This window comes from Leptonychotes weddellii, chromosome X (assembly GCF_054177405.1).
Source record: "Leptonychotes weddellii isolate Sample4059 chromosome X, ASM5417740v2, whole genome shotgun sequence".
Lineage (NCBI taxonomy): Eukaryota > Metazoa > Chordata > Mammalia > Carnivora > Phocidae > Leptonychotes > Leptonychotes weddellii.
Window position 1 is genome coordinate 101,016,549 of NC_138385.1, and position 26,059 is coordinate 101,042,607.

A 26,059-nucleotide genomic window follows, 5' to 3' on the forward strand; every position below is an offset into this window, starting at 1 on the left:
TTTTTTTCTTGAAAAATAAAGACAAGAACCGCTCAGAAGTATGATGGATGAGTTTAACAGGTTCCTCAGGACCTCCATCTGGCTTTGATCTGCTAGCTCGCTAGTCCTGTTCATTGTTGGGATCAGTAATTAAATGAGCACAACTCTGGTAAATCAGTTTGGCACAGTGTATCAGACCTTTCAGAACAAAATATCAGGGAATTTAGCTTGAAGAAATATTTCAGCCTGTGAAAAAGCTATAGGGATGAAGGTATTCCTTGTAACCTGATCCATCATTAGAAAGCATTATAGGCGGGCACCTGGGTGGCTCATTCAGTTAAGCGTCTGCCTTCGGCTTGGGTCCTGATCCCGGAGTCCCAGGATCGAGCCCCGCATCGGGCTCCCTGCTCAGCGGGGAGCCTACTCCTCCCTCTCCCTCCCTCCACCTGCTTGTGCTCTCTCTGTCAAATAAATAAATAAGATCTTAAAAAAAAAAAAAAAAGCATTATAGGCAACCCAAATTAAAGAAATACAAGGGAATGGCTAAGTAAATTACATTTTTTCATCTCGATGGAATGCTATGCAGGTGTTAAATGTGACAGTTATGAGATCTCTAGTATTCAGTGAAAAATGCAAGATATAAAAATCAGGCTAGTTACAACTACAGAATAACACGTTAGTGTGTGAAAAAACATTGGATAGAAATACACAACATGGGAGTAAGGTGGAAACCGCATGAGTACATTCTCCCAAGGTTTCCATTGTATTGCATTCATAATGAAGAGACAAAAGTGTTAGTGGAGACGTATGGGTTGTCCTGTGCAGAACTGAAATATATGTTGCTGCAGAATCAGGGAGAATCTGACTCATGAGGACGTTATAATAAGAGGATGTGGCCTCTGCCCACTCACTGCCAGTTGTGCGTACTGAAATTATAATAAGACCAGCGTTCCCTGCCTCCACCCCTTTGCTTTGGAGTTTCACTTGGTTCCTTTGGTTCACTTCATGGCCACTCACCACACCAAGTGGAGGAATGTTCTCTAGACTCATTTTTGGCCTTGGGTACCTTCGTTAAATCAAATTCCGACTCGCGAGCACAAGATGGAAAGCGCCTCTCTGTCGGAGAGCCAAGCCACCCTGGAAGGTGCAGTGCCTCAAGCCAGTCTTCGTCGTGCCCCACACCAGCCAAGCGGCTCACTTCCACACGAGGTGGCCCAGAGGGTGCGCGAGTGGACATGATGCTCTAATTCCCAGTCTGCGGCGCCGACCGACCCGCGTCCTTTCCTCCTGCCTCCCAGGGGATACTGAATCCAGCCCAAGGATTTCTCTTGTCCTTGGCCTTCTACGGCTGGACGGGATGCAGCCTGCAGTTTCAGTCCCCCAGGAAGGAGATTCAGTGGGAGTCCGTGGTGAGTTCTGCTGCGGAGCGGACCTGCCTGTCCCCGGAGGGCTCCCGCGTGCCCCGTGAGCATCCGACTTGCAGGAAGGTGGAGCGTGTGGGCGGGCACACCTCCGACGAGGCGCTGAGCATGCTGTCTGAAGGTAAGCCCTGTCTGCTGAGGCACGTATGTCGAGGAGCCCCAGGGCCAGCCTGGAAGTCGGGTATCAAAGAAGGAGGTGACGTGGTGTGGGAGAGGCGTCCGTCACTGCTGTGAGTGGAGGGTGAAAGCAGCCGACACTGATGCTAACCTGGCATGTTATCACCCGCCTCTCTCTTTAACATTTTAATGGCACCTGCCGCTCAGTTGCTCAGCACGGTAGCCTTGCGTACTTGTAAGTGGTCCCTGCCTTGGCTGGATGGCTTCATGAACAGGACATCGATTGTCACTCCACACCCCTCCCAGGCCCTTGCTGCAAGGCCATGGATGGTGTGACTGTCCTCTGTGGTTCTGGGTGCAGTTTGGTTTGCCCGGCTCACGTGGGGCCGTTGCAGGTGAAAAGCCCACCCCAGGGCGGGCTCTTCGGATCTGTCCTTCTCACTTAACGACTGTAGGGCCGTGCCCTTCAAACTGCTCTGCAGACATCAAACTGGGTTCTCTGGAACCCGAGTGTGGTCCTTTAGACATCTAGGAAATGATTCAATTCCAAGATGTACACGAAAATCTGTGGGAAGAGTTGTGCGTACTGAAATGTGTTGGTGACCAAATACTAACCCACCCAGGCCCGGCAACCTGTTAACTTGTCCAACAGGTTAGCTCACGTGTTCGTGGAGCTCAGTGACATTCCCCTGCCCTCTCGGTTTAAGCGACTGCTACCAGAGCTGGGAAGATGAGCTCCTTAAAACTGTACATTTCCAGCTCCTTAGCCCTGCGAAACTGAATTTCCTGGATAAGATGCGATGAAATCAAAACACAGGAAACTTGCAGGTCACTTGCAGACCTCAGTGTTTGGTTTTCAGAGTTTTGTGTTGACAAAAGCAGCCTTATCGTTCTAATTGATGACAGTCCAGATTGTAACTTACAAAACGACTTTTTGCTAATGTACCAGTCTTCTCCCTGTTGAGGTTTCTTGTAAAGCTTTGTTTTAGCCCAAATGTATCTTTTGATGAGGAGGAGTTTGAAAATCACCACTCTGAGTTCTGCAGAGCTTTAACTGACCTAATCATTTGTAATCTACAAGCAGATTGATCCTTAGAAGGCCTTTGGTAGCTATAATGTTATGGTAGCCCACTGGTTGTTTAAAAAGAGAGCCAGAGAGAATGTTGAAGAAGGTCGACTTGAGTGTGTTCTGGGACATAGAGGCTTCTTGACCTTTCCTCAGGTGATGCTGGGGCTGGCAGAGATGGACCAGCCTCCTCCGTCAACCTCTCGCCCCATCTACTGTGTCTGTCTTCCGAGCGCGTCTCTCATTCTCAGCACCGTTGGCATCTAGGGCTGGGGGATTCTTTGTTCTGAGGACGGCCTGGGCACTGTAGGATGCGGGGCAGAGGATGTGGCCTCTGCCCACTCACTGCCAGGAGCACCCATCCTGATGGTGACAACCAGCACTGTTTCCAGACATCAACAAATATCCCCTGGATGCACAGTGACCCCCCAGTTCAGAACGAGTATCTCAGAATAACTAGGCTGTCCTAAAGCTTGGATCCAAAAATTTACTTTCCCCAACGTGTTGTCTGAGCTAAGTGCACGCGCGCACACACACACACACACACACACTCACGTGTGAAGTCAAAGACAAACACCACACAATCCAGACAAGTTTGTACGGAAATAATGTTGAAATTTGAGAGAAGGGAAGATAACACCGAGGCTATTTGGAAATGGCTTTAGAGGTTGTTTCTTTCCATTCCTTCAATTCAGCTGCATTGAAGGAGGGTTTGTTTTCAGATGACCAGGTTGGTTTATTCTCGGGGCCAAAATATATAGTGATGAATTGATAGATTGATTCTCTGAGATGAGTATTGTCTGATTGTAATTGGAAGCCTCGAAGAAAAACAGTATTTCTGGCTAAAGCAAAAAGGCAGAGACCATGTGCTTATCGACTTTCTCTCTGGTGCAAATCCTTAGTCAAGGATGAGAGAACACCGAGAGTTGCTGTTAGCATGGGGCCACCTGGGGAATGAGCCAAAAGATTTGATCTTGATCTATTCAGTTTTGCCGGATTCCCATCCTGGTGTTTCAAAGTGGTCAAGCCCATCTTTGGAAGTCAAGTAAAACATTAGAAATGACAATAAAAACCATCCCAGCGTGCCTCCAGCTCCAGTCACCGCCAGGGAACAAGACCAGTCAGTGTCTCCCCTGCTTTCATTGGTCTGCGCTGAAGGTCGGGAGTATTCACACAGAGCTTTTCGAGAAAGCAAACAGAGCCAATAGAAACAGGGCACGGGTTCCTTCTGGCCACTGTCTCGAAGCTTCCTTCCCTTCCCTCCTCCTCAGTGCAAGCCCTCAGCAAGGCTGACGGAATGGAGAAATTCCCGCGTGACAGAGACTTTGTCTTTGAAATTTGAACTCCATTTGGTTAGTCAATTTATATTTGGGGAAATAGTGCAATAAGGAAACATCTTAAAAATCTTGGCGTTTGGATGTTTACACAAGCGCTGGTGTTGGTATTCCCTAGTGAAGTCCGTCAGACTTGTAGCTGCAGAGATTGGCCCTAGTCCCATGTTGCCTTTGCCTCCCTCCCGTGCTTTTGTTAAAAATTGAGATCTAATTCACATACCATAAAATTCATCCTCTTAAAGTTACTTTAAACTTCATTGAGTGTTAGTATATTCGCAAAGTTGTGCAGTTATCTAATTCCAGAACATCGTCATCACTCCCAAAGCAAACCCTATACCTATTTTCAACCCCTTCCCATTCCTCCTTCCCCTCAGCCACTGATCTACTTTCTGTCTCTGTGGATTTGCCTGTTCTGGACATTTCATCTAAATGGACAAACGCTTGTCCTTTTGTGTTTGGCTTCTTTCACCTAGCATCATGTTTTCGGGGTTCATCCACATCGTAGCTTGAGTCAGAACCTCAGTCTTTTTATGGCTGAATAATACTGCATTATTTGGATAGAGCCGTACTTGGTTCTGGTAATAATGACCAATGACCTCCCACAACTCTGCCAGGCCTTATGCTGGGAGCTGTGTGGGGTGAGGGGACCAGAGGGGCAAACCTGGCCCCCAAGGATCTCACAGTGTCTTGGACAAAATAAAAAAGCTAGGAATAGGGCCACCTGGGCGGCTCAGTCGGTTGAGCATCCGGCTCTTGATTTCTGCTCGGGTCATGATCTCAGGGTCATGGATCATGGCTCTGCGCTGAGCAGGGAGCCTGCTTGGGTTTCTTTCTTTCCCTGTCCCTGTGCCCCTCCCTGGCTCGTGCACTCTCTCTGTCTCTCTAAAAAAAAGAAAAGAAAAGCTAGGAATAGAATAAGCAAAGGGGAAATGCCAGCTTGAGAAAAATTTGGAGGAAAAAGAAAGCATATGAGGAACGCTTTTTGAGAAAAACAAGGAATGCAATCGGTATTTTTGATTGTGGAAAGAATATGGGTAAAAATAGGAGCTATTGATTTAAAGCCCTTGTTTAAGGGACAAACAAGCAAGCTCCATCAGTAAGTAACATTCTGTGAGTTGGCAAAGCCTCTAGAAAGACTGTGTGAATGGCCCTCGAGATACACTTTTATTTATTTTTGTGAGAGAGAGAGAGCGAGAGCATGAGCAGGAGGGGGTGCAGAGGGAGAAGCAGACTCCTGCTGAGCAGGGAGCCTGATGCGGGACTCGATCCCAGGACCCTGAGATCATTACCTGAGCTGAAGGCAAATGCTTAACTGCCTGAGCCACCCAGGCACCCTGAGATTGTTTTGTTAACCTTTCACCGTGCAGGTGCAAACGAAGACCTGAATCTTTTCTTATTTTTTAAAACTCCAGTACAAGTTAATGTACGGTGTTCTATTAGTTTCACAGGTACAAGATAGTGATTCAACAATTCCATACGTTACTCAGTGCTCATCATGATAAGTGTACTCTTCATCCCCATCACGGGTTTCCCCCATCCCCCCACCCACCTCCCCTCTGGTAACCACCAGTTTGTTCTCTAGAGTTAGGAGTGTTTTTTTTCATTTGTTTCTTGTTTGTTTGTTTTGTGTCTTTAATTCCACACATGAGTGAAATCGTATAGTATTTGTCTTCCTCCAGGTGTATTTCACTTAGCATTATACCTTCTACATCCATATCGTTGCAGATGGCAAGATTTCATTCTATATTATGGCTGAGTAATATTCGATTGTGTGTCTGTGGGTGTATACACACCCCATCTTCTTTATCCATTCATCTATCATTGCACACTTGAGCGCTTCCATAATTTGACTATTACAAATAATGCTGCAATAAACATAGGGGTGCATATGTCTATGAGTTTCACAATCTTTGGGTAAATACTCAGAAGTGGAATTACTGGATCCTATGGTGATTCTGTTTCTACGGTCTCCCCACAGTGGCCGCACCAGTTTGCATTCCCCCCAACAGTGCAGGAGGGTTCCTTTTTCTCCACATCCTCACCATTTGTTTCTTGTGTTTTTGATTTTAGCCATTCTGACAGGTGTGAGGTGGTATCTCCTTGTGGTTTTGATTTGTATTTCCGTGATGTTGAGCATCTTTTCATGTGTCTGTTGGTCATCTGGATGTCTTCTTTGGAGAAATGTCCGTTTATGTCTTCTGTCCATTTTTTTAGTTGGATTATTTGTGGTTTTGGTGTTGTTCCATAAGCCCTTCATATATTTTGGGTACTAACCCCTCATTGGATATGTCCTGTGCAAATATCTTATCTCAGTCAGTAGGAGGTCTTTCAGTTTTGTTGATTGTTTCCACCACTGTGCAGAAACTTTTTATTTTAATGTAGTCCCAGAAAGCTTTTGTTTCCCTTGCCTCTAGAGACATATCTAGAAAAATGTTGCCACGGCCGATGTCAGAGAAATTATTGCCTCTGCTTTCTTATAGGAATTTTATGGTTTCAGGTCTCACATTTAGGTCTTTAATCCATTTTGAGTTTATTTTTGTATTTGGTAAGAAAGTGGTCCAGGTTCATTCTTTGGCATGTGGCTGTCCCAGTTATCCCAGCACCATTTGTGGAAGAGAGTATGTCTTGCTCACTGTATATTTTTTCTCCTTTGTTGAAGATTAATTGACCTTGTAGTCATGGGTTTATTTCTGGGCTCTCTAGTCTGTTGTATGGATCTATGTGTCTATTTTTGTGCCAGTACCATACAGTTTTGACACTACTCATATATCTTGACATCTGGGATTGTGATAGCTCAAGATTGCTTTGGCTATTCGAGGTCTTGTGTGGTTTCATACAAATTTTAGGATTATTTGTTCTAGTTCTGTGAAAAAAGCTGTTGGTATTTTGATCGGCATTGCATTAAATCTGTAGATTGTTTTGGGTAGTATAGACATTTAAATGAAATTTGTTCTTCCAATCCCTGAGCATGGAATGTCTTTCCATTTCTTTGTGTCATCTTCAGTTTCTTTCATCAGTGTTTTATAGTTTTCAGAGTACAGGTCTTTCACCTCTTTGGTTAAGTTTATCCCTAGGTATTTTATTATTTTTGGTGCAATTGTAAATGGGACTGTTTTCTTTCTTTTAAAGATTTTATTTTTGTGAGAGAGAGAGAACGAGAGCATGAGCAGGAGGGGGGTGCAGAGGGAGAAGCAGACTCCTGCTGAGCAGGGAGCCTGATGCGGGACTCGATCCCAGGACCCTGAGATCATTACCTGAGCTGAAGGCAAATGCTTAACTGCCTGAGCCACCCAGGCACCCTGAGATTGTTTTCTTAATTTCTCTCTCTGCTGCTTTATTATTCGTGTATAGAAATGCAATGGATTTCTGTATACTGATTTTGTATAATTCCTTTATGAATTCTAGTAGTTTTTTGGTGGAGTCTGGCAGGTGTTCTATATATATAGTATGATGTCACCTGCACATAGTGAAAGTGCCCAATGGTCAGTTGTAATAATGTTAAATTACAGATTTTTGATGGAAAATTGGTGGCAGCTCATGGCTAACTGAAGGCCTAAACTGAAAAATAAGACTAATTAGTTATGATCTAAAGAATTCTTAGTAATATGAGAGTTGGGGAGATATGTCAATGATACCTCAGTTAAAGTTGGGAAAACGAAGAGTTGAGATCTTCAACATTTTTTTTTTTTTTGCTAAGACTGCATAATGAGTTAAGCTCTCTGTCTTTGAATAATAGCACCATTTATTAAGGTTCTGAGAAGCTAGGTGACATACAAGCTAAGTATAAGGAATGGACTTGCCATGCAAAAGCTGTCACGATAACCTCAAGGAAGGGTTGGTGGCTGCTGGCCCCAGGACTGTTCACTTAGCCTCGTCACGTTCAGTTAGCCTCGTCCAAGTGAGCTGACGACAAGCCCTTCTAGCAAATCTCACTTAGTACTTGTTTACCTCTGATAGGGTGGTAATGATGGTCATTTTTCATAAGGTTGAACAGATCTGTATGCTGTGTAGTTAATACATAATCTGACGTGTTATAGCTTGAGGGGGAAAATGGAGCAAATGTTCGTCTGAGGAGTGGAATTCAGAAGCAAAACAGGAGAGTGAAAATGTCTAAGCTGCATCTAAAGTATCAAGGCAGTTCACTGGGGGCTAAAGAGGTAGTACAAGGAGGGAAACAGCCCAGGGCAGACTGATCCCCCGCAGCAGACTCGGCTTAGTTTACCCCCACGCAGTGTTTCTGCTGCAAGTGTCAGCCAGCTCTTCTAAGTGGGCATCTTGGGATTGAGATCTGGCTTGGTCTTGGGCGGTCTTCTTCCTCTTTTTTTTCCAGCTGGTTTGATACTGTTTTGTTTTTTTTGTTTTTTTTTTTTTTTCAGTAACAGGGAGCTATCCATAATGCAGAAAATACTGTTACATGGGGAAGAAAGGACGCAGAGATATAATTCAAAGGGGTTAACACAGTTACTGTTGTGGTGAATTGACTTATTCATCATGTTCTGAAGCATCTGTGATTTTAGGATTCACTCCAAGGCCAATAGGCTCACCTTGAACCTCCATTAGTATCTGATGTGGGGTCAGGCACTTTGTAGGCACTTAACATAAGTTAAGTGAATTTGATCTTCAGCAAATGTTTTTGAGCATCTGCTATATTGTCAACACCATTTTAGTCAGGGGGGTAAGTGTCCTTGCGAAATATAATGTATGAAACTTACACATAAGTAAAGACAATGCTGTTTTTATTTGAAAAAAATGTGAAGTGTTAAAGGAATGCAGAAAATGCAGGGACTGTGTTGGTTTGGGGATCAAGGGTGAGAGTTTCTGGAGGAGGTGGTGTTCAGGCTGGGTCTTGCACAGCAGACGGGAATGGGAGAGGAGAAAGATAACCAGACAGGGAAGACCTTATATGGAGACATAGAGGAGAACGTCTGTTTGTACGGTTTGGGAATGGCCACAGCATGGGATGGTGTGACCTGTTGTCAGAAGCCAGAGAGGCAGGTTGGGAACAGATGATGAAGGGTTTTTGCAGATTCTGCTAAAGAGCTTGCATTTTATATGTGGCCAATGAAAGGCCAGTTTTGCTTAGAAGAGGACCCAGTGCATCTGTGTGGGAGAATTGATTTGATGATCATGTTTTGTGACTGTGGCAAGTTTCCATTGAGGGGATCTATATGTCATTTCTTATGACAATGGCATGTAAAGTACCATCTTTGTGAGGAATTTGAATTACCCTCAGAACTAAAAGTCGAGAAAAAGGGTACTTCTCACAAACATAAACTTGGTTGACTTTTATCTTATGAATTCCAGAAAAACTTAAAATATTTGTTTCCTCTTTTCATGAGCATTAAGAAGTTTAGTGTCAAATTTCTGGCCCTCCTTTAACCAGGACGCTTTTCTCAGAAGGGATAAATTCGTAAGTCTGGTATTAATCTTATCGTTGGCGTCGAGGGTGGGGAGGGTGGGAGAAGGAGGTGTGTGTTTTTCGGGAGATCCCTTCCCCCACACCGTGAGGTTAGCCTGGATCAGGTGCCTGCTCGCTGTGGGAGAGAGGCAAGGGGTGTGTTTTTGGCGAGAGGCTGGGGGTGGGGCTCTGGTGGGAGGGGCCTGGCTGGGGCGGACCTTGAGGGTGTGACGTGGCAGGTGGGGCGTGGCCAGAGCGGAGCTCGGGGCTGGGGCGCCGGCAGGAGTGTTTGGTGGTGGAGGGCTGGCCCAGGCTAAGTGGAGGGGTGCGGCCATCAAATGTGGGGTGTGTCTTAGAGGTCTGGGTGGAGGGGTGTTGTGTAGTGTAGGCTGTTCCTGTGTCCAAAGAGAGGGACATGGCCGTGGGAGTTGAGACATGGCTGTACAAAAGCTGGATCACAGGACAAAGATGGTGGCTGGTGGGTAGGGCTGAGGCACAGGGTATGAGCGGAGACTGAGGGGTCGTGCTTAGAAGAGAACACAAGTATGTCCCCAGGCAGGAGGCTCTTGGCCTATTGAGGACATAGTGGGCATAAGTGAGGGGAAGAGTTGTATCTTACAATGCCATTTCCCTCCCACATTCCCTGTTTCTCCCACAGCCCATCCCTTCTCCCGCCACTGCCCACTCTCCTATAATCCCCTGCCTCTCCAGCTATTTCCCCGCCTCTTCTGCCATTCTGCACGTCTCCCACAATCCATCCCTTCTCCCACCATTCCCCGCCCCTGCCATACTTCCCCGGCTCTTCCACCATTACCCACTTCTCCCATAACCCATTGCTCGTCCCTTCACTCCCACGCCCCCTCCACAATCCCCTGCCTCTCCCACAGTCCCCCGCCTCTCCCACAAACCATTGCCTTTGTCACTGTTTCCCATTCTCCCATAATGCCCTTCCTCTCCCACCACTCCCCACTCCTCACACAAGCCCTTGCTGCTCCCACCATTTCCCCCGCCTCCCAAAAACCACTGCTTCTCCCACCATGCCCCACCCCGACAGTCCCCTCCCTCCCACAGTCCGTTGCTTCTCCCACCAATCCGCACTCTCGCCCAATCCCCTGCCTCTTCTGCCATTCCCCACTTCTCCCACAATCCATTGCTTCACCATGCCCCACATCACCCATAAACCATTTCTTCGCCCACCATGCCCCACCCCTCCCACAATCCTCTGCTTCTCCCACAATGCCCCACCCTGCCCACGATCCACTTCTTCCGCCACCATGCCTCACGTTTCCCATGAACCATTGCTTCTCCCACCGGTCCTCACATCTCCCACAATCCATTGCTTCTCCCACCATGCCCCCACATATCCCATAAACCATTGCTTCTGCCACCATGTTCCACATCTCCCGTAAATCATTTCTTCTCCCACAATGCCCTTGTATCTCCCATACACCATTGCTTCTCCCACCATGCCCCACAGCTCCCACAATACATTTCTTCTGTTGCCATGATCCCCATCTCCCATAAACCATTGCTTCTCCCACCATGCCCCACACCTCCTACAATTCCTTCCTTCTCCCACCGTGCCTTTCTCCCAGTCCATTCTCTTTCCCACAATCCCCTGCCTCTCCCATAAGCCATTCCTTCTGTCGCCATGTCCACCATTACCCATAAACCATTTCTTCTCCCATCATGCCTCACTTCTCCCACAATCCCCTGCCTCTCCCACAATCCATTCCTCCACCATGTCCATCTCCCACAAACCATTGCTTCTCTCACAAAACCCTGCTACTCCCACAATCCATTGCTTCTCCCACCATGGCCCATACCTCCCACAATGCATTTCTAACCCAGCATTCCTCATGTCTCCCACAATCCTTCAACTCCACGCCCCACACTTCCCATAAACCATTGCTTCTCCCACCATTCTTCACTTCTTCCGCAATCCAGTGCCTTTCCCATAATCCCCTGCTTGTCCCATAATTCATTTCTTCAGGCGCCATGTCTGCCATCTCCCATAAATCATTGCTTCTCCCATAAACCATTGCTTCTCCCACAAAACCCTGCTTCTCCCACAATGCCCCACCCACAAGCCATTGCTTCTCCCACCATGCCCCACACCTCCCACAATCCATTCCTTCTCCCACCATTCTTCACGTCTCCCATAATCCATTTCTTCAACACCATGCCCCACACCTCCCATAAACCATTGCTTCTCCCACCATTCCTCACGTCTCCCACAATCCATTCCTTCTCCCACCATGCCTCACTTCTCCCACAATCCATTCCCTTTCCCACAATCCCCTGCTTCTCCCACAATCCATTTTTTCAGTTGCCATGTACCCCATCTCCCATAAACCATTGCTTCTCCCACAAGACCCTGCTTCTCCCACAATGCTGCCCCCCTCCGGCAATCCATTCCTTCTCCCACCATGCCCCACAACTCCCACAATCCATTCCTTCTCCCACCATTCTTCACTTCTTCCACAGTACTTTTCCCACAATCCCCTGCCTCTCCCACAATCCATTCCTTCTCCCAGCATGCCCCCCACAATCCATTTCTTCTGCCACAGTTCCCATCTCCCACAATCCATTCCTTCTCTCACCATGTCCCCCATCTCCAGTAAACCATTTATTCTATCATTCCCATCTTTCACAACCCCCTACTTCTTCCACCATGCCCCATGTCTCCCATAAACCATTGCTTCTGCCACCATTCTCCGCCCCTCCCACAATCCCCCTTGTTCTCCCACCATTCCTCACTTCTCCCACAATCCCTTGTCTCTCCCACAATCCCTTGTCTCTCCCACAATCCATTTCTTCTCCCCCATTGCCGTGGCTCTTTCATAATCTGTTTTTTCTTCCACCGTTCCACGCCTGTCCCATAACCCGTTCTTTCTCTCACCATTCCCTGCTTCTCCCGTAATCCATTCCTCCCAATTTCCCCATCTCTCCCACATTCCCCTGACTCTCCCACAATCCGTTTTTTCTTCAACTGCCCATATTCATGTCTCTCATAATTTTTCCCAGTTTCTTTTCTGTCCCACAGTTTTTCTGGTTTTGTGTGTGTGTGTGTGATCATTTGTTTTTCCCTAATGCCGTGTTGCTCTCACAATTATTTCTTTCTAGTAATTGCCCATTTTGTCCCAGAGTTTTTGATGCTTTATTTTTCTCGCAAATCTTCACATTCTGTCTCTCAACAGAGACAATTCGTACTCTGTCCCAGAATGCATTCTCTCCCGTAATTCCTGTCCCTTGCAGTACTCTTTTCATGCCCATGATCTCGTCTTTCCCGCAATGCCCTCTCCCAAAACTCCTCTTTCTCTGCCATCGCCCCATGTTCCCATTTCATTTCTTTCCAGATATTCTCTTTGCAATATTGTCTTGCCCACAGTGCCCTCTCTCTCACACAATTCCTCTCCTATCCCACAATTCTGTCCTTCAGCTTCTTGTCATTCCCACATGGCTCTGTCTCCCACAATTCTCTGTAGTTTCCTGCAACTCCCCTTTTCTCACACAGTTCGTGCCCTCCCATAACCCTTTGTTTTTGCACAATTTATTGTTCTCTCCCACAGTTCTGTTTAATGCTCTAATTATTTTTCAAATTGCAACATAAATATTGTACAGTATTAGCTTAAGGTGTATAATATAGTAATTCAGCAATTTTATTTTTTTTTATTTTTTTTTTAAGATTTTATTTATTTGCGAGAGAGAGAATGAGAGACAGAGAGCATGAGAGGGAGGAGGGTCAGAGGGAGAAGCAGACTCCCTGCCGAGCAGGGAGCCCGATGCGGGACTCGATCCCGGGACTCCAGGATCATGACCTGAGCCGAAGGCAGTCGCTTAACCAACTGAGCCACCCAGGCGCCCAGTAATTCAGCAATTTTAAAGTTTAGTGCTCATAAGTGTGCTCTTAATCTCCTTCACCCATCCCTCCACCCACCTCACCTCTGGTGACCACCAGTTCCTTCTATTTAAGAGTCTGGTGTTTTTGTTGGTCTGTTTTTTTCCTTTGTTTATTTTGTTTCTTAAATTTCACGATGAATGAGATCACATGCTATTGGTCTTTCCATGATTCATTTCACTTAGCATTATACTCTCTCTCTTGTTGCAGATGGTAAGATTTTATTCTCTCTTAATGGCTGTATAATATTCCATTGTATGTATATACCACGTCTTCTTTATCCATTCAAGTATTGTTGGATGGTTGGGTTGCTTCCATAATTTAGCTATTGTAAATAACGTTACAATAAACACAGGGGTGCATATATCTTTGAAAATTAGTATTTTTTAAATTAGTGTCTTTCAGTATGGAGGTTTCCCAAAAGTTAAAAATAGAACTACCCTATAATCTAGCAATTGCACTACTAGGTATTTACCTAAAGTATACAAAAATACTAATTCAGAGCGATACTTGCACCGTGACGTTTAGAACAGTATTATCTGCAACAGCCAAACCACGGAAACAGCCCAAGTGTCCACTGACTGATGAATGGATAAAGAAGATCCAATGGAGTATTACTCAGCTATTCAAAAAAAATGAAATCTTGCCATTTGCAATGACATGGATGGAGCTAGAGCGTATTATGCTAAATGAAATAAATCAGAGAAAGACAAATACCATATGATTTTGCTCATCTGTGGAATTTAAGAAACAAAACAAATAAGCAAAGGTAAAAAATAAGAGTGAGAAATCCAGATACAGACTCTTAACTATAGAGAACAAACTGATGGTTTCCAGCAGGGAGGTGGAGGGAAATGGATTAAATAATGATGGGGATTAAGGAGGGTGCTTGTGGTGATAAGCACCAGGTGTTGTATAGAAGTGTTCAATCACTAGATTGTACATTCGAAACTAATATTATGCTGTGTGTGTTAACTAACTGGAATTTAAACAAAAACTTAAAAATAAACATTAGCAGGGCACCTGGGTGGCTCAGTCGGTTGAGCGTCTGCTTTCGGCTCAGGTCATGATCCCAGGGTCCAGGGAGTTGGGCTCTCTGCTCAGTGGGGAGTCTGCTTCTCCCTCTCCCTCTGCTGCTCCCCCTGTGTGTGCTCTCTGTGTCAAAATGTTAAAAAAAAAAAAAATTTAAGCAAAAAAAAAAGACTGCCTGTTTATCCCACAATTCTTCATTCTCCCCCACCCTTGTCCTTTCTCACTAGTCCCTGTCTCTCCCGTAATACATTTTTTTCCTACAGTTTCCTTTGTTCTCCCTAATACCCCTTTCTCGTTATCTTTTATCATTTCCACAATTCCCCTTTCACTGCCATGATCTTTGTTTTTCCCACAGTGCCCTATTTTTCTCATCATCCCTCTTTTCCCACAATTCCCCTTTCTCCTCTGTAATCCCTTTGTTCCCATAATTCCATTTCTGTCCCACAATTTTCCTTCCTTTTCCATAATCCCTTGTCTCACCCACAGTCTCCTGTCTCTTGTGCGAATCCTTCTCTCCCATAATCCCCTTTGTCCTACAGTGCCTTGTCTCTCCCACAATTTTCCATACTCTCTACGGTCTACTTCTCTCAGTTCACTTTCCCACAATCTTCCACTTTCTCCCACAATTCTGGATTCTTTATTGTCTCTCACAAATCTGTCTTTTTCTACAATGCTGTTTTCCTCCATGCCCTGTCTTTCCTAAAATGGTTTCTTCTTAAGTACTCTGCTCTTCCCCACAATTCCTTCTCCCACCATTCTTTGTTCTTCCCCACAATACTCCATTTTTGCCACAATTCTCTCAGTTTTTCATGCTCCCTCACAACTCTGTCTCTCCCAATTCCATTTCTCTCCTACAGTTCCCCATTCTCTCCAGAATTCCCATTCTTTCCCACAGTTCTGTCTCTCCTATATTCCCTTGTGTCCTCCACACTTGTTTTGTCCACAGTTGCCTATCACTACCGCAATTCCTTATCTTAGCCTTCATTCCCTGTTGTCACTTGCCCGCCTGAATGTAACACCGGGTGGCCCCGTGGATGGCAGCTGCTGGGGAAGTGTGGAAGAGAACATACCCCAGGCCTCTCACTCTCGCGCCCTCCCTAGATCAAAGTCAACACCTTGAAGGAGATCCAGGCCCAGGTGTCTGTGTTCTCTGCGGCTCATGGGTGCCCACGGATTGGGCTTTTGGATCGAGGGCTTTTAAGGAATCCAGGAACGACAGGTGAGGGTGCAAGAGACACCCAGTGTGCTTTCCTAGATCTTGGATCTGTGTGGGGCCAGGAAGTTCCCAAGAACCTGCCTGGGCTGGCAGGGCTCGTCAGAGAGGGACTAGGAAGGGGGCTGGCCCTTAGGCATCATGAGCTTGCTGGCATCTGCATATCCTGCAGGGACACTCGTCAGGTATTCATACTTTGGACCAACAGAGAATTAGTACAAATCCCCCAGTGGCCTCATTGGATTATCATGTCAGAGACTTGCTCAGCCAGCACATTCCCTCTTTCTATGGAGACCTTTAAGACCAGAAGAGAAAACCCATGGGAATGCAGGCCTGCTGGCAGGCCCTCAACCACAGGGACCACAGTGACGGCAGTGCAGGCTGTGCTGGGCTCAGGTGGCTTGGCTCTTTGGCATCTGAGAAAGCTGTTAGGGTACAAATGCATTTTCTCCATGGAGCCCCAGGGGAAGGATGAAAGAACCGGGAACTCTTAAAAAGCTACAGGACCCAGAGCATGCCCTGAAGTGTGAGGTCACGGGGGGGGAGTGTCCTCAGCCCAGACCTTGATCACAAGCCACCATGTGATAGCCCCCCCCGAGTCTTTGAAAAGACCACAGAAGTCACACACAAGTTCCCATGAGCTCAGGACGTCCTCATAAACAGGGGGTGACCCTGTGAAAATCGAATCTTTTTGAAGTGCCACCAGGTCCTGCAAGCAGCAGTGCAGTCTTAGACGTGTCTTCCAGAAGCCTTCGCAGCTGGTGCCTGGTCTCCTGGAAGAGCAGGCTCCCCGCCCCGACTGCTGTCCAGCCGTAGGTTCCGTGACCATAATCAGTCCTTCCACCCGCCTTCTACATTGCCCCGTGTTTGTAGTGCTGAGGACACGGAGTCTGACGTACTCAGACCCGCGCTCTCCCAGACTCCTCCTGATTCAGCCCCGGGAGGAAGCCCTGACCACTGGTGTGTGTGTGCGTGGCTTTAGATAGGGTGTCCTGGATTTCTCCCTGAGCATGAGGGAACACTTGAGTTGAGACCTGGAAGCCGAGAATCCTACCGCTGAACAACCACTGCCATTTGAATTGAGATCTGAATGAACTGTAGAAGGGAGCCGTGAGAAAATCTGGAAAAGCTTTACAGGCAGAAGTGATGTGCATAGGCCCTGTGGTAGAACTGGGCTGGGAGTGAGAGAGGCCTGTGTGCCTGAGCGTTGTGGGTGAACAGAGTGTGACGTGAGTGGAGACTCCAGTGACCAGCAAGGCCCATTGGTGGATGGAGTTTGGGATTTGGAGATACTCATGAAGGGCAGTCCCTTGCCCCATGCACGGGTGAAAAGGCCGCCCTTCTTCGTGTCTTCCATGTGAGTGTTCCTCTAGGTTGTACGTACCTGGTGCACAGCATGCATGGCTGGATACTTGTGGAATGAAAGAACAACTGTAACGTCTGTTCCAAAGGATCCGCTCAGGTTCTGAAGGAAGGTGTGTTACGGGCAATGGTTCAACAGGCCTTCGGGATTACGCTGTTGGCGGGAGTAATTTCCCTGATTGGCACCCACTCCCCGCCCCCCCCCCCCCCCGCCGAAACCACGTGGCATCAGCCATGAGAAGACAATTCAGAGGTGTTTTCGTTTGACAGGGGCTGGTGGTTTCCCCCCACTTGGACCCCTCCTGGACTTGAGTGCAGGGGACCAGGCGACCGTGGGGTCGTGTTGCTGAAGGTAGCACCCCCTGCGGCAGCTGCCCCGGCCGTCACACGGGGCCCCGTGCTCCCGTGCTCCCCACCCGCGACAGCACAGGGCTCCAAAGCCTCCCTGTGTCCACAGCCGGTTTCCATTTGATCTACAGCATCCCTGTCGTCCGGCCGAGACACACATGTAGCCACCGGTGCGGAGGCCTGGAAGAAGGGATGCAGGGGCTGAAGATGGCCACGGAATGGTGCATTGGTGACCCATGAGAGACCCTCAGGGACATCGACACCGTCACAGTCTTTTCTCTTTTCCTCCCCAGGTTCTGATGCCAGCACACTCGAAATCCATGTCGCAGGTGTGTCCCGCAACGAAAATGAGGTTTACTCTGTTCCCAAACCCCAGGGAGACCTATGAGAGGGATGGGACAGGAGTCCAGACACCACGTGCTCAGGCTCTGCATTTCTCGTTCTTTAGAACTGTGTTCTCCCCCAAATCTTGTCTTCACCCTGTTAGGGTTTCTTCCCGAGGAATGTCTCTGATGAGAGAGGATCCATGAGCATGATTGGGAACAGGAGGAGAATTCCTTGCAGACCGGACACACAGCAGCTTCTCCAGACTCTTAGCTGCCCTTGGTTTTTCTGAGGCTGGCTCCTGTAATGTAAAGGTCGGATCCAGGTCTTTAGAAAAGCTAATAAAATAAAGTAGTTGTAACTGAGCTCCCGGCCTGACTTGCATGCTGTCTGAACACACCACCTCTAGCAAATGCTCTCGAGCAAAGTCCTGATGATACCGGATACAGCAGGGTAGAGAAGCGGCAGGAACAACGGGGCAGCCGGGGTGGTTGCACAGCGTGCCCTTCACACGCCCCTGGGGGCAGGGAAGGGGCCAGGTCTCCATCCCTCATGTAGCTGTCGGTCCCCATGCTGTACTGAGCAGTGACATAGTCTGAGAAAACCTCGGGACCTGCTTTAGATCATTGCCTAGGTTGGAATCCATCTATCAGTGGAATCTGTATATATTTAAAAGTTTCGTTGTTGTTTTTAAAGATTTTATTTATTTATTCATGAGAGACAGAGAGAGAGAGAGAGAGGCAGAGGGAGAAGCAGGCTCCCAAGGAGCAGAGAGCCCGATGCGGAACTCGATCCCAGGACCCTGGGATCATGACCTGAGCCGAAGGCAGACGCTTAACCATCTGAGCCACCCAGGCGCCCTATATTTAAAAGTTTTTAATGTATTTTTTACTTACTGGCAAAAGTACTGTAGTGTGCGTTGGCGTTGCGAGCCACCTAGGTAGGTCTGTAGAAAAACAAGACGTGGTTTTCTCGGGACCCTGCAGACAGCTCTGCCACAGGACCCCTCCCTTCATGTCAGCCAACTCCCGTTTGCTCTAGGAAAGCTGTCTAGGAAGCTTCTAGAGTTGTACTTCTGGAGAGTCACTTGGTTGCAGATGGGCTTCAGGGCAGCACACTTGGACTGTGACCGCAGTGCCCAGGGCCGTGCATTCCTGAGGATGGACCTCTGTTAGATCACACCCACTGTGATCCAGAGGGCCAAGGAGGTGTGGACGCTTAGCTTTTCGGAGTGGAGCTGCCTTCTTACTCTCTCTGTTGACATTCGGTCTCCCCCAGCGTCAGAAGCCCCCTTTCTGCGTGAGGATTCCCCCAGTGGCCTGAGGCCAGCCCAACCCCACCCCAGAGGCAGAGATGCCATCTCCTCGCTTTCCCGGCCTCCCTGACACCCGGAGCAGGACATAGGACCTGGCAGCCAGACCCCCCTCCCAAGTCCAAGTTAGAAGCCAGTGCCCAAGGGAATGGCCTGACAGAAGCACGTGTGAGGGGTTGGCGGCAGTCACGCCCGCTTTGGAAGCAGCGTGGGTGCTTTCAGGGGCCACAGTCCGGCGTCCAGTGTCACGGTGTGGGCAGCGCCCGGTGCCGTGTGTGCGCGTGTTCCCTGCATGCAACCGATCCCAAGCCTGATTTTGGCTATTCTCGTCTGTGTGGCCTCCAGTCTGCTCCTCCGGAGATTCCTCGGAGGGCCCAGGAGCCTCATTCATTGTTTTTGGCTTACACTGGCCGGAGTCAGGTTCAGAAGCTTGCAAATAAGACCCCTGTCTGATGGGATGATCCAGTTACAACTCCTAGATGGGGTGTTCATGTCACCTGGGGAGGGGGGACAGGGAGCCGGAAGGTGCATGAATCCCTCCTCACGCCTCCTTGGCAGGCACCGAGCAAGCCCATGGATGCACTGGGAGCACGCGAGTGAGAATCCGACACGTAGCGTATCAAGTCACTCTAGTGAGGAGAGAGAGCTGCCCAAAGGAGTAAGTGAGATAACGGCGGGCAGCCTGGTTTGAAGCAATTTCCCAGTCAGGCTGGTTGCTGCAGGGGGGGCCTCGTTACTGTGCTACAAAACTCGGGGGTGCGAAGGGCAATGATCCAGCGGAGAGAAAGCAGTCATGATGATGGGAGAGATGTTTCCATGAAGGCGCGGCACCTGGGACCCACGAGTCTGGGCTGGCTGGACACACACAGGCGGTCGTAGCTGGGGGCATAGTGTGGGTGGAAGGATGAGGCGGTGCCTACCAGGTAGCTTCCGTGTGATTTTAGTTTATTGGCCAGTTTAGGAGCCAGTCGATTTATCACACCTTAAAATACCTTTTGAGGACTCTGCTCGCATCCCCTATTCTAGGAATGCCCTCATGTTCATGCACAGCGTGCAGTCTGGAGAGAATGTATCCCAGCCGGCTGTTTCTTTCCTGTGGTTTCCCCCAGTCGCTTTGGCTTGACGAAAACTATAGGTTCCTGGTCTGAGCCCCCCATTCTCCAGAGCATCTAAATGTTGGTGGAAGGTAATTCTGTGCAGAGCGGTGTCCCGCGCTCTCCCCCACCATCCCCACGCCCTGTCCACGTCCTGCTCCGGGTGGAAATGCGTCCCCCTTGTGGGCCTTACCTTGTCATGGATGAGACATTTCAGAGGAAAAGGAGTCAGACTGGAAAAAAATATATATATCGGCCACGTTCTGAGTGGTTTGTAAGGGATACACGGCACTGCTTCCCACGTCCTCCTACCCCTTCTCACGCAGCTCAAGGCGGCGTCCAGATCTCCGTCAACAGTAACCACAGCCAGCACACACAGGTGCCCAGAAACCTTCCCACAAGCACGAAGAACATTCGCCAATATCCTCGAGGAACCGCATCACGATGCGGACAGGTGAAGTTCTGTTGAGTGACTGCAAGCTGCAGATGCCTCAAAGTAAAATGAAGTCCAGCTTCTTATAAAGAACCCCGTTTAAAGCTGTGTGTTCCCACCAAAGCCACACATCCCATACGCCTCTATCCCGGGGACCCTGACCCGCGCCGTGTTCTCCCCACTGCCGTGCTCGCCACTAGGTTCTCCCCAGGACCTTCCTGTGGCTCTCATGTGGTTCACCCCCCGACAGCACCGGGACCCCAGTCCTCCGCTTCGTTCTAGTGCAGGATCAGGTTGGAATTGGCGGGAAGGACACCGGGACCTTCCTGGTGACTCGCACAGCAAAGAAGACTTGTACAACACTCTGCCTCTCCTCCTCACGGGCCTCCTCCCTAGTGCTGGGTACAGCAATGCCCAGTCATCCTGTAACACCCAGCAGCCGATTAAGGTGACACCTCGGCATGTGACACAGAGCACATGTCGGTCAGCATTTGTGGACCGTTCGTCTGCGCCGCCGAGTCTCCCATGTGCCTGTGACTGTGGGCTCCTCCAGTGGCTCAAAGCTAGTCCCTGAACTCCGACTCCCAGCAAACCCACCTGCTGCTAAGACTCCTCTGCTCGGACTTCTTACAGCCGCCAGCCTGGAACAACGTAATGACGAAGGAACACGTGGAAACGCGCCCCCGTTATGGAGCCTTCAACAGTAAGCAGGGGCTGGTGTTCCTCACGCATCGGCCGTCCCGTTCCCTGGGCCCTGTGTCAGCAGAGAGGTCCTGGGAAGAGGCACTCGAGTTGTGAGAAAACGCACAGTGGCGTCTTCATCCATCCGTGGCACCGTGGGCCCGAGAGTTAACCCCGCGAGAGCAAGAAAGCACACCCACCGAGTTCTCTAGTATCAAAATAGAGCGATTTATTCAAGACACTGAGTATGATCTGTTGATTTTCTCTTGAAACAAATGAGCTACAACACACAAGGTGATTCTTTTTCTCAGAGAGCGTGAGGGTGAGTGAGGGTGGAGGAGAACCAAACGGGGGTCGATGTGGATGGAACAGAATCTAGAAAATGCAGACAGAGGACCACATCTGGCTGTATGTCTGACACAGACAATAAAAACTGCAGAAGCCAGAATTCAAAAACCTCAGTGAGTGGCGGAAGGAACATTTCTGCATTTGACAAGAAACACGATTAAAATAAAAAAGAAAGAGGTGGAACAGAAGGCTAAAAATAACAAAGCAGACCCTTACATTTGACAAAGTGCACTTCACTCGGCTCCGTGATCGAGGTTTAGAAAGACGAACGTCAAGTCCTAAGTGTCGTGTGGGGTCAGAGGGTGGACACCCTGTCACGGACGGCCCTCGCTCCCCCTGCCGCGGGACAGCATCCCTCTCCCAGGTGGGCGTGCGGGACACGCTCTTGGTCACTCGAAACCCAACCGAAGATTCTGCGAAGGATCATCGGGTTACTCTGATTTCAGAATTAAGGTTCCATTTGGTCACTAAGACATAAGCATTTACCCACAATTTCTCAGAGCTGGAAACAAAGGACAAACAGGAACTTCACCCACGGGCCATCCCTCGATGACGGAGATGAAGCTGCCGGCTTTCTGGCAGAGGGCGAGTGTCGCAGGCTCGATGGCTGGTGGTCGTCGTGCTGAGGATGGGGATGGATGGAAGGGGCGCTGCCCGCCCGCTCCTGGTTGGTCCCTCTTCAGGCCCATGGGGAGCTGCTCGGCAACGGCTGCTCGGGGAAGCTAGGGATGCGGACAGTGGGCCTTTGTCCTCACCAGCTTCACTCCTGCACACAGCGGCCAAGCCTGTGTTGTGCGTGGCCTTCCAGCCCTTGGCTCCTACCTCATCGTTCCCAAGTGACTCAGAGTCACCAGGAGGCTAAGGACTGGGCTCCTGACCTCCCTGTGAAGATTATCTACTGAACCCCTTACAGGATGTCTCGCCACGGCCACCCAACAGCGTCTGACTTGTCAAACACAAGCCATGTCCCGACCGCGGGCCACCCCTCAACAACTTAAGCTCTGTAGAGGTGACATTTTTACTTGGGGTAGGGAGTTGAGATGGTGTTGGTCTGGATCCCCAACAAACTGCACCCCAAACCTAATGATGTCTTGGGGCCAGGCAATGAATCATCTGCTATCCTCAAAGATGGGAGTGGTGACTCCACGGAACTCTGACCCCTGGGCTAAGCATTTAGGTAACAGAGCCAGAATAAAATACCCAAGTCGGACACAGAGCACTTTGGTCTCGTGTAGACAGGGCGTGAGTGACTCCGATATCCAAGCCAATTAATGATCTGAGAAGAATGAACACACTCTAGTCTTTGTAGCTGGTCCCGGCCCATTCCAAGTTCTGTAGGAAGGCCTTGCCCTGCCCTGCCCGTTGGGTTTTGGCTGCATGGACGGAGGCCACCCTCGAACATCCTGTCTCATTGCCGGAACACACACCCAGCTGACACCTGCCCACGACCGGACCCCCCACCCCCAGGCCTGGCCAACTTCCTCATCTCTTCCTGTGCCCGCTGGGAAACAGAGGAGACAAGAGGCCGTATCTTTCGGTTCTTCCCCATTGTTCACTTCAAAACTAGGTCCCTGTCAGGTTGTGACAAGACTACAAAGGTCACCTGATCCAATGAAAGGAAACTCCTCTAGGAACACAAAGCCATGTTTAATTTTTTAAAAACAGTAAAAAGATTCATTATTTAAAAAAAAAAAAATCTTTCTCCTAGTCTCTTGCGAGAGAAAGAAATTATGAAGACAGCAGAAATTATTAGTGACGTTTCTACCTAGGTCATTCACCCCCGGGCCTGAACATCTTCCTTCCCCGTTCATTTCTGTCATCAGGAGAGCAGGGGAGATCCTGGAGCCTTTCAGGTCGGCGTTGGGAGGACGGGTCACCCTGCTCTCGGTGACGCGACCACCGGTATCTACAGTGCCATCCGCGAGATGTTGAGGGGATGCGGAGCTCAGCTGCTGAGTTGTGCCTGGCGTCTTCGATACCATTTGGTCCCGGGGACTGCTGGGGTCAGAGGGCACCGTTCTGCGGCCCTCTCCCTCTGGCTACGAGGGTACACATGCCCTGCGAGATGCCGCGCTCATCTGCGAAGCCGGGCTCTCACTCTCGAGGCAGAGCAATCCCGTGACCGAGGCACAGGACCGACCTTTTCCCACCCAGACTTCTAACCGCCTTTCATGAAGCTGAAGGGAAAGGAAAAAGCGACCTCGGACCCTGCCTGTGTCTTCCTAAAATTTGTTTAAAATATGAATCACACAAAGCTCTCTATGTCTGATGACCATTTTAGGATTTTAAAATTGTTTTAACATAAAAATATTTTTTTTTTCCAAAAATACTCCGGGCTCTCTCTCTTATAAGTATTTTTTTCTCCTGTAAAAAGTCCCCCTGCCCTGCCTGCTTACATAAAGCACTTATTACGCGCCGAAAGTGCCCTTGAGACCTAAGATCCGAAGCAACTATGAGAAAGGGACAGAGAGAGAGTGAGCGAGGGGCGATGGGGGAGAGGGAAGGGGGAGGAGGGGACGGGAAAGCTGTCCGCCCCCGATTCCGTCACGGTGTCCACGAGGCTGCATCTACTGAGGGTGTACCGCACACCAAGACCACACGGAACGAAGGAGAAAGGTGCAGGAGGGCCAGACAACGGGAAAGAAGCAACAAACCAAAAACAGTTTCCATCTCAGACTGAAGGCCCCCAGACGACAGGATTCCAGCCAATAGAAAAACCACCGGACAAAGAAGATTCTAGAAAATAGAAAGTGTTGGGATTACAAAGTTGCGCATTTCATCGGTACAAACTGGTCTTTGAACATCCTTTGTGAGAACAACTGTAGTGTCCAAATTGTTAGGGAAAAAACAAACCCACCACGTGGAGGAGAGCCCCCCCCCCCCTTTTGGTTTATCACAGCATTTTTCTTGTTTTTCCTTTTTTTGGCACAGCTTTTTTTCCTTTTTTTTTTCCTCCTGCTTTTCTCTCAGCCATCAGAGCCTGTTCTGGATGGAAACCAAACCGTGCACCGTTTAGCTGGTGGCTTCGTGCTTCCCAGGCTGAATGTTCTGGGTGGAAACCATCCTTTCCCCCTTTGATAGGACTGTGTATGCTTCTGTTTTAAACTTCCTGATGAAGGTTACAAAAAAATAGAGACTCCTGCGGCCGGGGATGAGCTGATTTCCAAGTACACTCTAATGCAAGTCAAGTTCATACAGTTTTGGAGCGGATAGAACCGTGTCTGACGAGCGCTGCACCCCCACAACATTCACTGCTGGTCCGTTACAATTCTGTTCTAGAATATTTTGTGTTTACTTCCGAAGATCTAAAACACACACCTGGGAGGAAAGAGGAAGTGACTGTTACCTTCACAGACAACACCAAGAAGCCTTGTGAGCCCTTGGACCAAATCTGGCCCATCACCCGTGTTTTGTGAATAAAGTTTTATCGGCACACAGTCACGAAGATGCAGAGAAGCTCGAATGAGAGAAGAGTGTCTGAGCATCTGACCAACCGACCCCAAGCAAACAGCACTGCACGGAAAAGCCAGGTCAAGGGCAATGCTAGGAACAAATGGCAGTGGACGCTATGTGACGGGGTCGAGGACAACTCCAGTCTGAGCACACGGACGCTGGGAACGCTGGGGGCCCAGGCTGACCCTTGGGAAGCCCGCCCAGTGTTGCCCCCCGCTGCTTTGGAGCTCGAGTGCAGGAACGCATCAAAAGGCCAGACATGTCCTGGGACCAGAACAGGACCCCTGGGAGCCGGGAGGCCTGTGGAAGGAAAGCTCATGCCTTTACCACCACAGGGCCTAGGTCAGGGGCACAGACATGGAGCCAAGGCAGGAGTGAGTTTCCCGGCTTCAACACCACAGACACCGGAGCCAGACACTTCCCTGCTGGGGGGGCCGTCCTGGGACCGGGAGGAGGCTAGCTGCGTCCCTGCCTTCCACCCACCACACGCCAGTAGTGGGTCCCCCCCACCCCCAAAGTAGGGACAACCAAAAACTGCCAAAGTCTGCAGGCTTTGCCCAATGTCCTCACAGGGACAGAATCCCCATGGCTGAGAACCACCCATTTCCCTGAGAGAGCGTTACCCAGAATGACAACCTGGAAGGGAGGAAGAGGCGGCCATTCTCAAACGGTGCCCACCCAACGGGATCCAGCCCAGAAGCTTCCTTCCCCCAAAACACGTTCACTGGACACCTGCGTGCGCCGGGCCCTCAGAGACCAGGACCCGTCACCCCGCCCTCCGCCCGGAAGCGCAGCCAGGCATCAAGCGCCCGGCTTTCCCTCTTGGCGCCCTCGCCCGTCCGCTCCCCCGCGAGCCGCGGGTGCTGCTTACAGAGCCGTCGGATGCGCTGGCGCCCACTTTGTCCCCTCGGGCATTCCAGCACACCTCGAAGATGCCACCGGTGCCTCGGTAACTGTGCACGAGACTCCCACTCTGCAAAGCAAAGCAGTCAGCACTCAGGATGCGACGCGCGGCTGCGCCGGCAGGAGCCACTCGGCACGTGACCCCGACGTGTTCGCACAGTAGCTCATGGCGGAGAGCTGATTTCTGAGGTTTGCAGAACGCAAATTCAAACTGGTGGCTATAGCTGCGTGCCTCTCAGACGTCCTACCACGGGAGCCCAAGGGGCCCTATGGTGGCCCGTGGCCTGGACTCGGCAGGGGAGGTCGCGTGTCCCTTGGGCCCCGCCCTCCCCCTCCCCCC

At 49.4% G+C, this 26,059-nt stretch overlaps 2 protein-coding genes and 1 long non-coding RNA gene across 6 annotated transcripts in view; 2 read left to right on the top strand and 1 right to left on the bottom strand.

Moving 5' to 3' along the window:
- GPR143 (G protein-coupled receptor 143) overlaps positions 1–17,860 on the top strand; it is a 35,561-nt gene extending 17,701 nt beyond the window's left edge. The window contains exons 8-9 of the mRNA XM_081809291.1: positions 1,234–1,521; positions 17,465–17,860. Coding sequence (XP_081665417.1) covers positions 1,234–1,521; positions 17,465–17,559 — 383 coding nt within the window. The 3' untranslated portion in view covers positions 17,560–17,860. The remainder of the gene's footprint in view (positions 1–1,233; positions 1,522–17,464) is intronic.
- A 466-nt stretch (positions 17,861–18,326) lies between these two features.
- On the top strand, positions 18,327–21,567 carry LOC145717904 (uncharacterized). Its single transcript, XR_014141413.1, has 2 exons — positions 18,327–19,465; positions 20,228–21,567. It is a non-coding gene; the product is annotated as an uncharacterized LOC145717904 (long non-coding RNA).
- The window catches only part of TBL1X (transducin beta like 1 X-linked), a 208,543-nt gene continuing 203,703 nt past the window's right edge, over positions 21,220–26,059 (bottom strand). For 3 of the 4 annotated variants that reach the window (XM_081809201.1, XM_081809200.1, XM_081809202.1), the window contains 2 exons: positions 25,688–25,789; positions 21,220–24,681 (listed from right to left, as the gene is read on the bottom strand). In XM_081809201.1, coding sequence (XP_081665327.1) covers positions 24,655–24,681; positions 25,688–25,789 — 129 coding nt within the window. In that variant the 3' untranslated portion in view covers positions 21,220–24,654. The remainder of the gene's footprint in view (positions 24,682–25,687; positions 25,790–26,059) is intronic. The other variant, XM_081809203.1, reaches the window with a different exon arrangement.